Here is a 15699-nt window from a genome sequence, read left to right as displayed (position 1 = left end):
CACACACATAACACATATATATTATATATATATATATATATATATATATATATATGTGTGTGTGTGTGTGTGTGTGTGTACAAAAGTGCTTACAAGGTGAGCCTAAAACGAACCGGTGGATTTCATTCCAGTGATTTTGTGAAAGAGAATAAAAAACGGAGAATATCCGAAGAAAGTGAAAATAGACAACTTAGTTGGTGTTTTGTAAAAAAAAATTGAATAAAAAAAATCTAACTTATTTAAAGAGATTTCTAAAGTAGTGAACCAAAGAATAAGAATGATATGCCAGTTCAGAATTCTTGCCAAAAGAAACACTCTCATATTTCGCGGGCTTCAACTTTCCTCGCCTATAAAATGTGAACCCTTCCGCTAGGCTTTCCCGCTACCTACCAACTCGCCGTGGTTAAATAGTACTAGATTTTGCAAAATGTGTACTGAGCAGAAATTACCAAAATAAAATGCATAAGAGTTCAAATCAAATTTGAAGAGTGTGAATGTTAAATTCCAACAGCTTAACGAAACTAGGAAAACAAAAGGGCTTTGATAAGGAAACAAAACTCAGACTGTACTTTGATAGATTGTGACACAAAGCGTGAAAAACGAAATCAATTTTCCATGGATATCATTACTCTTAAAAAGTAACAAATTCCAGCTTAAGAGTCAAAAAGTGAAGCATTAGTTTTATAAATTTTAAGCAGACATTAATACGAGAGGTGCTAAGTAAGTGCCATTTTGTTGTGCGCACTAATAGATGATGCGTGCTGCGCAACGAGTGTTTGCGTCATGTCCTGGTATTCCTTAGGAACGATTGTGCTCAGTTGCAGCTGTACGTTTGGTTCTGTGTCTTTAAAATGTTCAAGATTTGCAAATCGCCCGCCCTGTACGAGGTAAGGTCAATGATTCGTTTTTAGTCCGCAAAAAATCTGCAGACGCTTACCGTCAGATTTGTGAAGTTTAGGAAACTACCTACTGCCTTACTGACAGGGACGATTACTGTCTCCGCAGCTTAGACCCGGGCTTTATTGGATTCTTTTCGCTGAAAAGTTTTGGACTACCCCTTCCTACAGCTCATACCTTGCGCCGAGTGATTTTCATCTTTTCCGATATTTCGAGAATCATTTTGGTGGCAACCTTTACAGCGATGACAAAGAAGTGAAAACGGCAGTGATTGTTTGGTTATCGGAGCAGGCGGCAAATTTCTAAGAATAGGGTATTCTAAATCTAGTTGTAAGGTGTGATAGGTGCTTAAACAAATTTAGCAACTATGTTGAAAAATACAAAAAACATGTATAGAATCTGAAAATAAAGTTGCTTCTTTAAAATTTTCTTTCAACTGCTTTTACTTCCTGTTTTAATTTTCAAACCGCTCTTACTTTAAAAACATGCCTCGTATTTAACAGCTGTTTAACATTAATAATATAATGGATTTTATTTTAATATATATATATATATATATATATAGGGGAGAGTCGGGTAACCCCGCCCACTGTCAATTTCATATGTATAGAATATTTTTTCAAGTCAATGGGCCATCGGACATTAATTGTTATATTAAAAAAAGATTATTTTCAAAGTTTCAAGTATTTATGCAGCTGTTAACATGGTAAACAATAGTTTTGAAAACATGTTGAATACAGTAGTCATGAAATTAAGAAAAAATTGGTTGAATGTTTCGATTAAACTTCATTTTAATACTAAGCAAATAAATTTTTTTATACATACAGCATTAAAGTATGTAGTCTTAAGTTTAATTTGCACAAAGAAAGAAGTTTATTTGCGAAAAATTGTTCGAGTAATTACAAATTTACAAAAAAATTGGATTTCGGGTAGTCCCGCTCACATGAATGTCGGGTATTACAGCCCAATTTTATTTCGTCAATAAATGTACGGTTACAAAGATTATTATTTTATTGCTTCAAATTTGAATGTTATATGCATTTTTAACAACAAATATTGTTGTTATTAAATGATTGTTATTAAATGATAGAATTCACTAAAAGTATATAAATATGTAATAAATAAAATAATTTTGTGATAAAAATGATAAATGAGGTTTATCTATTGTCAATACATTGGTCATTTTCATTTACACCTGAAAAAACAGTCAAAAAACATAATTTTTGTAACTGGGCGGGGCTACCCGACACATTTTGAAAAGAGCTGAAAAACATGTTTTTTTAAATTTCTATTTTTTTAAGTTAAACTATTCTTTTTTTGGTTTATTCTTTTCGCATTATTTAATTAGATGATAAAATAATAGAAACATACAAAAAAATTGACTATTACTCAATATTATACAGAAATATAAGCAATACTCCTTAAGTGGGCGGGGGTACCCGACTCTCCCCTATATATTATCCTTTCCTAAAATCATCCTATGATTATTATTCCTAGAATTATCCTTTATTCCTCGTGGAGGATTATTATGCTTTTCCCTTTGTACTATTTATTCCGTTCTATATATATATAGAACGGAATAAGTAGTACAAAGAGAAAGCCATAATAATCTTCCCTGACGAATAAAGGATAATTTTTATTTTAATCTATAAGTTATTTGTTTCCTTCGTGTTTACTGTCGTGTCAGTACACTGTAACTCACGCAAAACCTAGAGACATCAAGTTTTTGACCAGTTACGCTTATAACCCCATAAACAGAATAAAATTCTTCCCTGTTCATTCCACATCTTTATAATGCTCAAAAAGAATAAAATGAAAGTAACCGAAAGCGTTAAAAGGAGAAGAATAGCAACTGTCAGTTACATCCAATTTATTTTGGGGTGCCATTTGAGACCCTTTACTGCAGGCAATCTATCACAAAAGGTTTTAGGTTTTGTTGATACAATGAAGTTGATATCAAAATCGCATTAATTATTATTTACAAGTGTTATTTAGAAAAATATCGAAATATTGAGATATATGTGTTTAAGAAATTACTTTTATTAAAAATACTCTACAAATTTTTTAAAAAAGAATTGTTTTCAAATATTTTTTTCACCGAGAAAAAAAATTCAACCAAAATCACCATATTTGTATGGTAAAAACATTTCTGATGATGGACATCGCAATTCTAAGAATTAAACCAACATATACGGTATTTAAACCATTTATATGGCAATTTTTCCGTTTGCTGTCATTACAGCTTACAGTAAATTATGCTTTTCAAAATTATAGTTCTTATTACAATACATTTAGTAACAAATACATATCTCAAAAGTAAATATAACCAAATAAATGGTTTTATGTCATGCTATAAAGTATCATGGCAAAATTACTAAAATGATTTTCATAACTATCAATCATTTTACCATTTGTTTGGTAATTTTGACCTTTTGATGCCTTCGTGCCCTTCAGTATATTTAGAATGGCAGTATATTTAAATGGTTGACAAGAATTAGATGACTGTTAATTATTTCTTATTCTAACATAATTTCTCTATAATAACAAAGGTTAAAGGGAGATGAATGATGGCTTCAAATGTTTAATTAAAACGTTTTCGAGATAATATCATATTGCTGACTATTTCATCAATCTTTTTTGAGGTAGTGAGATTTATTTATTCATTTATTTACAGATTTATTTATTTACGTACTTATGAAGGTTTCGTTGACTTAATTCTTTTCAGTTTGAAATAACAGATAGCAAAATTTTACAAAGAAATTAAAAATATGCATCGAACGTTATAGCTGAATTTAAACCCACTACATTTACGCTTCAGAGTGGTTAACGGAATATTTTATTTCATTTTATAACCATCGTTGAACAGACGACCCAATTTTTGGGTGTACGATAACTAATGCTCAACTTCGTAGCCTTGTAATTTTGAATCCAGTCCAGAAGACAAGAGGAACACCTGGATCAGGTATTGGGAAAAATTTGCCTTCGTAGAAGACTTTTTGATGAAACTAACCTGCATTTGCGTTACGTGGCGAGGAAAACAACGAAAACTTCCAACGGTTAGCCGTACGACAAGAGAACTCTAATCCATGATCCGTCTACCACGGAGGATATTTAACGTCAGCACTGTGGTCGATGCAAGCCGGATGCGGAACTCGTATCAACCAGCCATCGCTGGGATTCGAGCCCGGTTCACATCATTGGTAGGCGAACGCTCTCTATCCCCTGAGCCATCACGGCTCAGTTAGCGGAATAGTATTATTGCACGGTGAGATTCAAGTAAAACAACTGTATAATAATGGGTCCTTTATTGCCGCGGGATGTTCTCCTTCTGCAAAACGCCCAGAAATGTAAAAGAAATAGGTTCACTATCCTTGTGCTGTTTTTCTCATTTTAATGCTATCTTTTCTGCAATTTGACAAGAGACAAGCAATTATTTGCATTAAGCCTCGATCCAGTAAGACGAGACTGGTGCAAAATCACTTTAAAAAAGTCCTTACTATTCTAAGATTTTTTTTCCTATTTCTGGATACGCATTCATATGCAAGCTTGTGTGTTCATTACAAAGTACGATATATTATAAGACTTTGTCAAGTCGGAGATCAGATAAGGAAAGTTTAAAATGATCATAAGGAAATGATTCGAACCCGTAACCTCTAAGCATACATTTTTAACCTGATGCAGTAATTTTAATTACCCTTAAATAGTATCTATTTAAAAACGGTTAAGTTTCTGATTTAGTTCAGCCTTGACCAGGTATTTGCAATTTAAGAATGCATTTTTTTTTTAAATTTTAAATGTTAGTAGATGTTAACTTACAGCTTACATCGGAGAAGAAAAAAAAACAAATAACCGGCGCGAAGCAAAGCTAACTAGTGTTTGCTGAATAAAATAGAAGATTATCAAAATAAACTTTTTACGTCATCTCAAATTATTCTAACACTATTAAATTTCCGACTTTTTCTTAAAATTACCTCATTTTACAGCATTTACTAACAAACAGCATGGTAGTAACAACCATATTTCATTGTTAATTTTACAGAAAAGTCATTACCAAAGCACTTCGTTAAAAATTACCTTACGTTTTGGTATTCCCATAGAGCAGTGTTTCCCAAGCTTATGACTTTTGTGCACCTTTTCTAAATTTTTCGTAACGCTGTGTACCACTAATAAAAAAATGAATGTATTTTTTTTTAAATATGTTTATTTTTCTTTTTCGGTACAGAGCTTTGTTAATAAGTTTATTTGCATCAGTGAGAAGGATGATATTGTTTTTGCTGTGATAAAAAAAAATTACATGAAAGTTAAAAATCACAACTGGCTATTGACACCACTAATTATTAACTATTAACTCAGCAAAAAATAGCCAATAAAAAAATACTTAATTGTAAATTTTCATGGCTAGCTTTGTTTTTAAATAAAAGTTTTTGACATTTTCGTTTGTTGTAAGATATTTCGCATAAGAACGCGCACCTCCTCTGAACTGTTCCCGTACCCCAGGGGGTACGCGTACCACACTTTGGGAAACACTGCCATAGAGCCAAAAATACGGTAAATTTGACCCTATTCTGGTAGTTTTGAGCATATTTTCTTTCTCAGGGGGAATTGGACTTTTAAGAAAGAATATATAACAATATATTTCAACATTTATGTCATTATTAACAATACTTTTACTTTATTCTAGAAAAAAAATGCACAGGTAAAAATATTAATTTTTAGTGATAAGAATTACAGAACTTTCATAAGACAGCAGCAAGTCATACTAAACTGGATTATTACAATACATGCAAAATCATATCATTCAATGAAGTTGATTCAATTCGTTGAGATAAGTTTATTACGAGCATTTTGTCTTTTCTAGCCCTGATGCTAAGGTATCCTCAAATTTATAGATTTCTTTAGTGCTTCAAGTTTTATTTCATCATCTTTTGGTTCAAATTATTACTAAGTCCATATAACTTTAAACGCAATTTACTCTAAACTATGCTTCTCGTAATTGATGTATCTTTAACTAGTTCACTTTTCAACCGATTTACTTCAAGTTTTGACACATACACAATGAATTAGCCTTCGTCGCCCGTAGGGATATTTTTAATTGAGTTGACTGGGTTTAAATAATTCAAGAAAATGCAGCATATTTTATATCATTTTTTTTTCAAAACACGGATATTTTCTAAAAGAAGAAAAAAAAATTAAATATCCAAGGTGCAACAAAAACAACATTCATATAGTTTAAAATACTTAAAAGGAATCAAATTTGGATAGTTTTTTAAACTTAGTATAGTAAGCTATAGATAATTTTAAAAAAATCAATTATAAATATTGCATTATAATAAGCGGATTTAATAAATTTTTGTATTTGTTGCATGATAAAATGAAAATTAAAAAACGTGAAATAAGATAAAAAATAATATGAATAAAGTTAAGTTAATCCTAATTGTTTGAAATTCATTAAAAACTCCTTAACTCCTTCTTTTTAAAAGGCTTCTGCTGTATTGTTCCCCCCTCAACTAAATACTTAAGGCACTTGGGAACATTGCCACTTGTAAGAAATATAAAACAGTTAAACTTGTCTATAGAAAACTATTTAATTCCAGAATTTTATATGTTTAGTTATTTTTGTTTTTATAGATATAATTTTTATTTTATTTACTTAGTTATAATTTTTGTTTAATTGTTTTAATCAAATACTGAAGTGTAAATAATCATTCTCACAGCACAAATAGAAATTAAATCAGTTCAAATAAAAGTATTTTTATTTCTGACGTTGTACTCAATTCCCAAGATGCAGTAACGTTCTATAAAGGTTTGTCATTTGTCAAAGAATATACCGAAATATCGAAAAGAAAACAAAATGGAAAATGTGTCGACTAAATCGTAAAAAAACATTTGATCTAAGATGAATGATTTATTTTGTATTCCTCTAAGAAGAGAAAAGTTTGTGAGTTACATAGTCATTTTAAAAATTCCTTCTTTCCTTTTTTTCTAAAAATAAATGCTAGATTTTGTAAAATTTAAAATTTTTTTTGATGCATCAACAGCAACAAAAAACAATTATAATAAAAAATTAAAATCTTTAATAATTAAACCATAAATTAGTTTATTACAGTCTTAAAATAGTCTTGGAGCTGCATACCACAAATTTCAAATCATCAAATTAGACAAACACGTGTTTTAATAAACTTTTTCAAGTGTAGGTATACTTCTTAATTCTAACAAATTATAAAATTTCAAACATAAGATTTTGAAACTTTTATAAAATTTTGAAACTTGCATAAAATTTTTACGAATTTCAAATTCTTTCTTTCATTGTTTCTTAAATAAATTTCATTGCACAAATTTTGTAAGACCTTCGAATTTTTTGGTGCATTAAAAATATATTAATGTACTAAGCAATTTTAATCACAAATTAAGGTGCTTAATAATTAAACTATTAATTAGTTTATTAGAGTCTTAAAATAGTTCAGGAGTTGCATACCGTAAATTTCAAACTATCAAATTTGACAAATACTTATTGTAATTAACTTTTTCAATAGTATGTTTACTATTTTTAGTCAGTTATAAAATTTCACATTAATTGATTAAAAAAAGGGATCTGGTTTTAAGTTTCCGCGTTTTGAATAAGCCCGATTTTTATTCTAAGCACTTTTACTCGCCAATTTCTTCATAACTATAACAGAAAATAAGCTTTCTGGCTGTTTCAAAATCAATAAATAAAGCATATGTTTAATCAATAAAATAAAAACATTTCGTCAAATATTTTGCATACTCCATACGAGCTTTAATAATAATTTAAACTGATTCCACTTTGCGCGTCTGATTCGTAAAGTTTAACGCATTCCGTGAAATATATTTTATTCTTCAAAAATTCTGAAAGCTTTTTTCGCATTTAAATAAAAGCCATAACATATTCATTACTTGTCAACTACAGCAATTTACAAAACTCAAGTGGGATAAAAATAACAACAAAAATGATTACGTACTTGTCAGAGATGCTGAGTGATCAGTGTTCCTCATCCTCGTCTCTTGTTTGTTGTGAAGAACGCTACTCTGTGACGTCACTCCAAAGGTTATTCTCCCGACATCCTTTGCTCCATCATCACAAACCGGAAGATGCGGAGCAAATCTCGCATCTGCATTTTGAAAGAGCCGCTTTCTTTAAACTACCACTTTCACGTGAAGTTAATTAAGAAAGAGTTGTATTTCTATTCCATTTATTTAATTAATTATCTTTCTGCTGCCCATTTTGAACAATTGAAAAGTTTGGGGAATGTGTTTAATCAAAATTTCGTCTGCTTTGCAGGTATTTATCGTGCTCTGAACCGTATTTCACTACTTCACAGAAAATAGCCGTTCCTAAATTAGTTTAGCAACTCCTTTTAAAAACACAGACGGTACATTAAATTATCATACAACGTTTTAGTAGCGCGTAAACAGTAAATTAACAGGAACAATTGCAAATTTCTCCAGCAACTTTCAGTGACCGCTGATTAGAAATAATTATTTTAGAAAAGTTAGGAAAATAAGAGGGTTTTTAAATAAAGAGACTTACAAGGAAAACAGATGTTTTATAACCAACTTTTTCGTGCTTCTATGCATTTATGAATTAAATTTGTATTGATTATTCTCGTTTGAATTTCACTTTCTGAATTTTATATTTTAGTATTCTGAAAGCATCAGTAACCTTATAGATGCTTATAATTATTAGAAGCAATTTTTTCTTAATGTAATTTAACACTGGAGACAGGCGAAGAAATGACATATAGGTAAATTTTAATTGCATAGATTAAAAAAAATTAAAAAATAAAAATCTTATTTTTACTATATCATTAAAAGACACTTTCAACCCCAAAAAATGTGCATAGGTAAAAAATATAAATTAAACTCACATTTTGAAAATGGCTGTTTTTGTGAAAATTATCAACTGAAATAGCCAATTGAGTTTTGAGATTCCAATTTGTTCTAAAGTTATTAAAATTTGAAGGGTTTTTTTAGCTCTTTTTGCATTAAGAAATGACCTTATAAACTCTGTTGTAAAGATGAGTAAAAAAATTCTTTAAGCTCTCATTTCTTAACTGAAGTAGAAAATAAAAAAGAATCAATTGCTATAAGATCACAAAGATTTACAAGTTATTATTTTTCCACTTGAATAATAATAATAATAAAATAGTTTGGCTAGCTATTACTATAAAAACTGCATTGCTGAATGACAAAAAAGAGTAATTTGTCTTCAAAACAACAGTATCAGGATTAAAAATTCAAGAAATAATTAAATATTTTTTAAAAAATAAGTAAAAATTACATTTTAAAAAAATTTATGTTAAGGCTTTTACAGATCAGTTAATTAATATACTGACAGGGAAAATGTGACGTAATCAACAGGCAAAATGCAATATTTATCAATTTCTATCGTAAATTATGAGTCGACTAATTCAATTGTGTTGGTAGGATGGTTTGATTGCGAAATGAAGAATTTTTTTATGAAATAAAACAACGCAAATGAAATAAAAACCGATATTAGGCACTCTAATTGTGTAAATAGCTAATCGCAGTTAAGTATGCATTTTTTTTAATTAAATTACAAGAAATTTGGTCTAATATAAATAGGAAAAAAAGTAGTTTGCGTAAGACCACGCAACATACAAAGACTATTTTCAGCTAATAATCGAAAATTAGAGCTATGTTGCCAATCAAAAACGATGAGAAGCTTTCTAAGTTTTCTACCTTTTGTAACCATAACGTGCTACATAACTTCCAAACACTTGTCCCGGAAAATAAGTTTGTCTTAATATTTGTTTTTGAGAGTAGCATCAGCCCGGCAATGGACTGATCGTAAAGACGTGGTTCCCAGCAGATCACCGAAATCAAGCATCACTGGCTGCGGTCAGTGTGCGGGTGGATTACCACTTGGATCAGTCTACGTAGGGACCGAGGGTGTGCGGTATTGATCCTCGTTAAACTGTTCTACTGTAAAAAGCTCGACTTCGCGTGCAGGTCGTCAGGCTACCGAAGCGAGGGTGCCATCCCCCCTGTAGAGAATCAAAATTGTGATGGCATGTCTTCGGATCATCCTCGGGGATGTTTCCCAGATCGTCTCCAATAGCCCATTGTGCAGCTCTAGTGCGACGTAAATGAACTACAACAACAGAGTAGCATCAACACATCCTAAAAGCACCAACATCATTTAGCGCGGGTTGCTAAGAACTAAAAATCCGTTTCTTTGGTAGTTCGAACGTTGTTACATTTTTCTTACTTTTCCCCTACTGCGCTGTTTAGTCGTCCGAATGTTGTATCATCTTTCTTATTTTCATTTACAGCACAATTTATGTCCGTTTCATCGAACAACTAAAGTGCTCCGTGTGAAGGCCTTTTTTCTTCTAAGTTTTCTTCTTGGTTGGTCTTGAAATTTCATAGAAAATGTGGCAAATATGAAAGATTTGTTTAACTAGAAGTCTTATTAATTTCAATTAAGAACGTATTCCTTGAAAACGAGTTTGTTTCGTTGAAAATAATTATTTTCAGTCGGATTTAAAATTACAAAGCATAAAAAGATTACCGTCAATAAGTCATCGGAAACTAGAATAAAGTCTGTTTTTGAATGTCTGCTTCATAACGAGAAACAAAGATCTCTGTGAAGCATTTAAAGGAGTTGGGGAGCACAGCGAGAAGGGGAATAGCCCATAAGTATTATTAAATATACATTTTTTTCTGTTTAATTTTACAGATTTTCAGCGGAAAAAAAAAACATTTCATATACAACCTTTATGTTTATATTAAGAACAAAGCAATTTTATCATAACTATTGAACATTCTTCAATAAATTTACGAATTTTGCTAGAATTCCTCTGGGAAACATTCACCGAATACCGTCGATTTTAAAAACAGGAATTTCAAATTCAATAGCGTAAATTTACAATTCAAAGAATCGTGTTCAAAAGTAGGAAGTAAATCGCGTTTTGCTCACTTTTCAGAAAGTTTTTATTTCCCTTAAATTATTCAAAATGAAATCTAACAACCGAAACAGGTGCAGCAAGAATTTTATTATATAAGTAGATATTTTTATATAAAGTTTTATTTCATTCGCTTTCAATGAAAAACGCGTTATCTGCTGTTTTAATGAACATTGAAATAAATAAATTAGGGCAAAATGACATTTTAAAAAAATTCGATTGTTTAGGTTTCAAAAATATAAAATGAAACTTAATTGAAAGTTGAAACTATTGCAACCTTTTGAACTAGGATACAATTAAATATTTTTAAATAGAATAAGCAATTTGATTTTTAAACCTAGCTAATGGAATTTTTAAACCTTTGCATTGAAAAATTTTAAGTTTCTGTTAAAAAAACAAAATTTTGAAGCCGGAATTAGAATTGTCTGAACATTTATCTTAAAACGTTTAAAATTAATAACAGTAAATAAAATTATGTAATTTTAAATGAGATGGGATAAATCTTTTTTCAAAATTAAATAATAATAGCTAACAGAAGTAAATCATTATTTTCTTTTTCTTCAAAAAAACCTATAAAAAATTTGTATATTTCAATTACAAACGAATTCATTACATCAAAAGACATCAAAATAAATAGAAAAACATTTTGCAATATACAGAATTTTAAAAAAAGAACATCCTAAATAACTTTTGATCTGATGATTGGATAAGACTCAATTTTATAAGAACGAGGGCCTAACCTAAAATATGGTAATTATTTAGCGTTGACGATATTTTAAGCTACAGAATCGACAATATTTTAAGACACAAAAACGTAATTTCGCTTTATAAACATACTTTTTTCCCGGAGAGAGATTCCTGAACTTCAAAATATCAGGGACAGCCTTCTTCTTCTCCTTCTTCTTGGGCACTACAGCCTATGACAGGTCAAGGCCGTCAATATAAGTTTTTGTCATCTTGATTTATTCTGTGCCAGTCAGTTATTCCTATTATCTTTAGGTCTCTCTCAACTGCGTCCAGCCACCTAGTCGGTGGACGACCCCTTTTTCTTGTACCTTCTGGCTTAGAAAAAGTTACTTTTTTTGCGGGGTTTTGGTCTTCAGATCCATAAAGGTGTCCCAGCCATCGAATGCGATTGGCCTTAATAACATGAACTATGTCTGGTTGTTTATACATTTTATATAGCTCATGATTGTAAAGGGTGCACCATTTGTTATTCTCATGGACTGCACCAAAAGTTCTTCTAAGTAATTCTTCTAATAAGGCTTTTAGCTTAAAGGAATTATGATTTTCGATTGCTCTCCTGCCTAAACTATTGGGACTATATCCTCTAGATTGCGGCTTTTAACTTAGAGGAATTCTGATTTTCGATTGCTCTCCTGCCTAAACTATTGGGACCATATCCTATAGATTGCGGCTTTTAGCTTAGAGGAATTCTGATTTTTGATTGCTCTCCTGCCTAAACTATTGGGACTATATCCTCTAGATTACGGCTTTTAACTTAGAGGAATTCTGATTTTCGATTGCTCTCCTGATTTGTTTGAGTTTTAATACAGTTTACAGAATGATCATTTTCATTTGCCGGCTCAGATCTTGTGGGAGGAATGTTGCGATTTGTGTTGCGACGTAAATTTGGATAATTTGAACTGGTGGAGCTGCGTGGTTCATTATTACTGGAACTAAGTGAGTGTCTAGTTGACGGGAGCTGAGTTCTCGGTTTGTTGTTTGATTCTTGAACGGATCGTAATGAATTTCGTGATTGAGTTGTAGGTAAATTTCGTTGAGGAGGAGGTAAACTGCACATAAAAGAAGCATGACCTTTTTCTCCGCATCGCCAGCAAGTAATATCTTGAACATCGTCAGTAGCAGGGTTATATTTACGTCTTAGTTCAACGTGCGAAATGAAATTTTTTGACTGATTTTTAGGTACTGAAATTAAATTGTTAGCTGATTGGCGTGACATATTTTCTTGTTTGAAACTTCGAATTGCATCAAGTGCGGCAGCTCTGTCAATTAATTCTTCGACAGTAATGGAATTCTGAGTAGCTAATGCAATCTGCCATTTTTCTTCTGTAATATCACCAATTATCATAGAAATGCGATCAGCTTGTGGTATANTTTATTATATTTCACTGGCACTAATTTAAAATATATTTTCCAGAAATCAATTATAATAAAAAAAATTATCCAGCAATTTTTTGTTTTGCGGACCATTTGGCGCCCCTTTGTGAGTAGCGCCCGGGGCATGATGCCCCCCTTGCCCACCTCTCGCTACGCCACTGTGTTGACATCTTGGCGAGAAAAGTGCAGCGAATCTGTTTTGGCGACGTATGTTTGGCGAGAAGAAATCAGTATGTAATGGAATTCAATTTTCAAATTTTTTTTGGTTAAATATGTTATTTTCTGTCAAAATAGGTTTACCTGGGCGAGTTTCAGCCAATGATGAATACTTTTTTGCTTCGTTGGCAGTCAAAATTTCATGGAAAGAATTTAAAATGTAGCGATAGAAGAAGATCGATGTTCAAAGAAGAAGTTGTGAAAAGGTTCTTTTTTAAAAAGACGGCTGCGCCATATAAGATAAAGTTGAATGACAAGGAATTAAATTAATATGCAATACAGTAAATAAGCGAAGAGATATTTTATAAAAGTATTTAATGAAAAATAATAACAGCGAAATATATGCGTTTGCGAAGCGTTCTATTTACATCTCTGAATGTTGCCACCTTTTTATATGAAAGTTAAACTATTCTCTGCTATAATAAAATTAGACTTTTGCGAACCTTACATTTTGTTCAAATTTTCAATCGTCGATAAAATACTTTTTTACATCCACTCAAGCTCAAATACATTTTTTTAAACTTGATGACACTTGATGTTAATACCGTTTTTACAAATATCAGTTCATTAATTAAATTTAATTAATTAACTTTAGTCTTAGATGGAAGAAACATTTTAATTATTTAATAAAAGGTAACTAAATTAAAAACTTTCTTTGTTGACCTAAGTAGAGATTGACTTTTTAGAAAAATTATATTACTTGTTCTTTTGTGCTCTGTACATTTCATGAAAAAACAAAGCATGTTGAATAGATTGCGTACTAAAATTCAATTTTAATCGTAAAAGAGAGGATCTTAAATATAATATAATGCAGAGATATGCTAAGTTTAAAATCAAACGCAAAAACGCACTTTTTCTGTATAAGAACTGAAATTTTCGAGAGCTTTCTGGCTAAACTCTTAAGATTATATATTTAAAAGTGCGACTAACTAATCAATACTAAAAATTACCACCTTCAGATTCCCATATTTTGACTCTCCAAAAGAGACTTTTTTTGAAAAAGGGATTCATTATTCAGAAAAGTATGTTTTTGTGTCAGATTTCGTGTATTTAGATATTGTCAGCAACTTACTAATTAGTATACTTTCATTTCTTCTATGTTTTAAACCAGTGGTTACCAACTGGCGGCCAGCGGGCCGCATCTGGCCCACGAAGCCTTTTTTTGCCCACGAACTAAAATATATTAGTTGTCATTTTTTGAGGACAATTTTCGTAAAAAATCCATATGGGCTTAAAATAGTTTTCTTTCTTTAAGAAAAAAAAAATGCCTAGTTTCTTCGTTTTTGCGAAATTTAATATACCAACGGCACAAAGAAATTTATCTCTCAGGTTTTGCATCCAAGAAAATATTTATTCAAATACAAAAATAATCGTGTATGTTGCTTAAAAATATCCTTCCATTTTTAATTTGTAATTCAATACGTTTGTTTTGTACAACTTGATAAAAATCTGACAGTAATATTTAAAGTTCCTGCGAACATAAAAGAGCCCTAGATAAAATTTTGATAAAGTTGCGGCTCGCCATTTGACTGGTGTTTTTAATTGCGGCCCCCGGCCTCATGTAAGTTGGAAACCCCTGTTTTAAACCATTAATATTGCTTTCTAGTACCTGCAAGTACGATTATCAAATCAAATGTTAGTCAGATTATGTCCTTTTTTTAAAAGCGCAATGCGCTTGATTTAAAAATTAATTTATATGAAAAAAATAATAACAAAATTGCAAAATATCGAGAAATACTTTTACTTTTCCAAGTCGAAAGTTTCATCACTGCAATTTCTTCACTTTCACAATTCTTGAAATTCAATACTTCGTTTTTTGAGAAATGGTTAGTTTTAGTTTCACATAATTGGTTGATATTTTTATTATTTTCAATGTCCATCACATTTGGCAACAATATGCTGTCGCGGTGCTTCACGGGCTGTACTATTGGTGTCTTTTTCATGGGCACCATATAGGTGGAGCGTCACCCCAACTACTTAAGAAAAACAGATAGAATAAAGAGAGATTGCATCCATACCAGAAGCGGAATTCGTACCCGGGGCCTTTCTGGCAATAGGTCAGCTCCCTGACCACCATGCAGCCCAGTCGATTTAATTTTTAGTCGATTGAAAAACACTTTTCCCAAATTATAAAAAATCATCACCCTGTAAGGTATGCATACAGATATGAACCATTAGAATGAAGAGATAAGTTTTCAGACACTAATCCTTAATCAAATATTGTGTAAAATTCAAGACAGTATCTCAAACAAGTTATGCCCGTTCTTGAATTGCTATAAAGATTTTCAAATAATTGTTTTGCATTTTCAGTATCATTGATTGAATGCCATTTGTATAAATATCAGTTTTTTCGCTTTCTTTTTCTCTCGAATTTCGAAATAACAAGGAAGCTCCACCCTCAGCCCCGTTGTGCTCGCACTAAAGACTTACAAGTTCGAAAATTATGTGGTTTTATCACGACGGGGATCACAAACTCCTCGTAGTAAACTGGTAATCAGATTTGCAACCTATGCGAAAT

At 31.1% G+C, this 15699-nt stretch overlaps 1 protein-coding gene across 1 annotated transcript in view; it reads right to left on the bottom strand.

Annotated features, from left to right (window-relative positions):
• LOC107454030 (uncharacterized) overlaps positions 1-7976 on the bottom strand; it is a 79854-nt gene extending 71878 nt beyond the window's left edge. Inside the window, exon 1 of the mRNA XM_016071077.3 lies at positions 7878-7976. Within this exon, the coding sequence (XP_015926563.1) occupies positions 7878-7911 (34 nt within the window). The 5' untranslated portion in view covers positions 7912-7976. The remainder of the gene's footprint in view (positions 1-7877) is intronic.
• Between the last annotated feature and the right edge of the window lie 7723 nt (positions 7977-15699).

The sequence above is a fragment of the Parasteatoda tepidariorum genome, chromosome 4 (genome assembly GCF_043381705.1).
Source record: "Parasteatoda tepidariorum isolate YZ-2023 chromosome 4, CAS_Ptep_4.0, whole genome shotgun sequence".
NCBI classification, from domain to species: domain Eukaryota; kingdom Metazoa; phylum Arthropoda; class Arachnida; order Araneae; family Theridiidae; genus Parasteatoda; species Parasteatoda tepidariorum.
The sequence above is the reverse complement of the archived record's forward strand: the minus strand, read 5'-3'. Positions and strand labels throughout refer to the sequence as shown.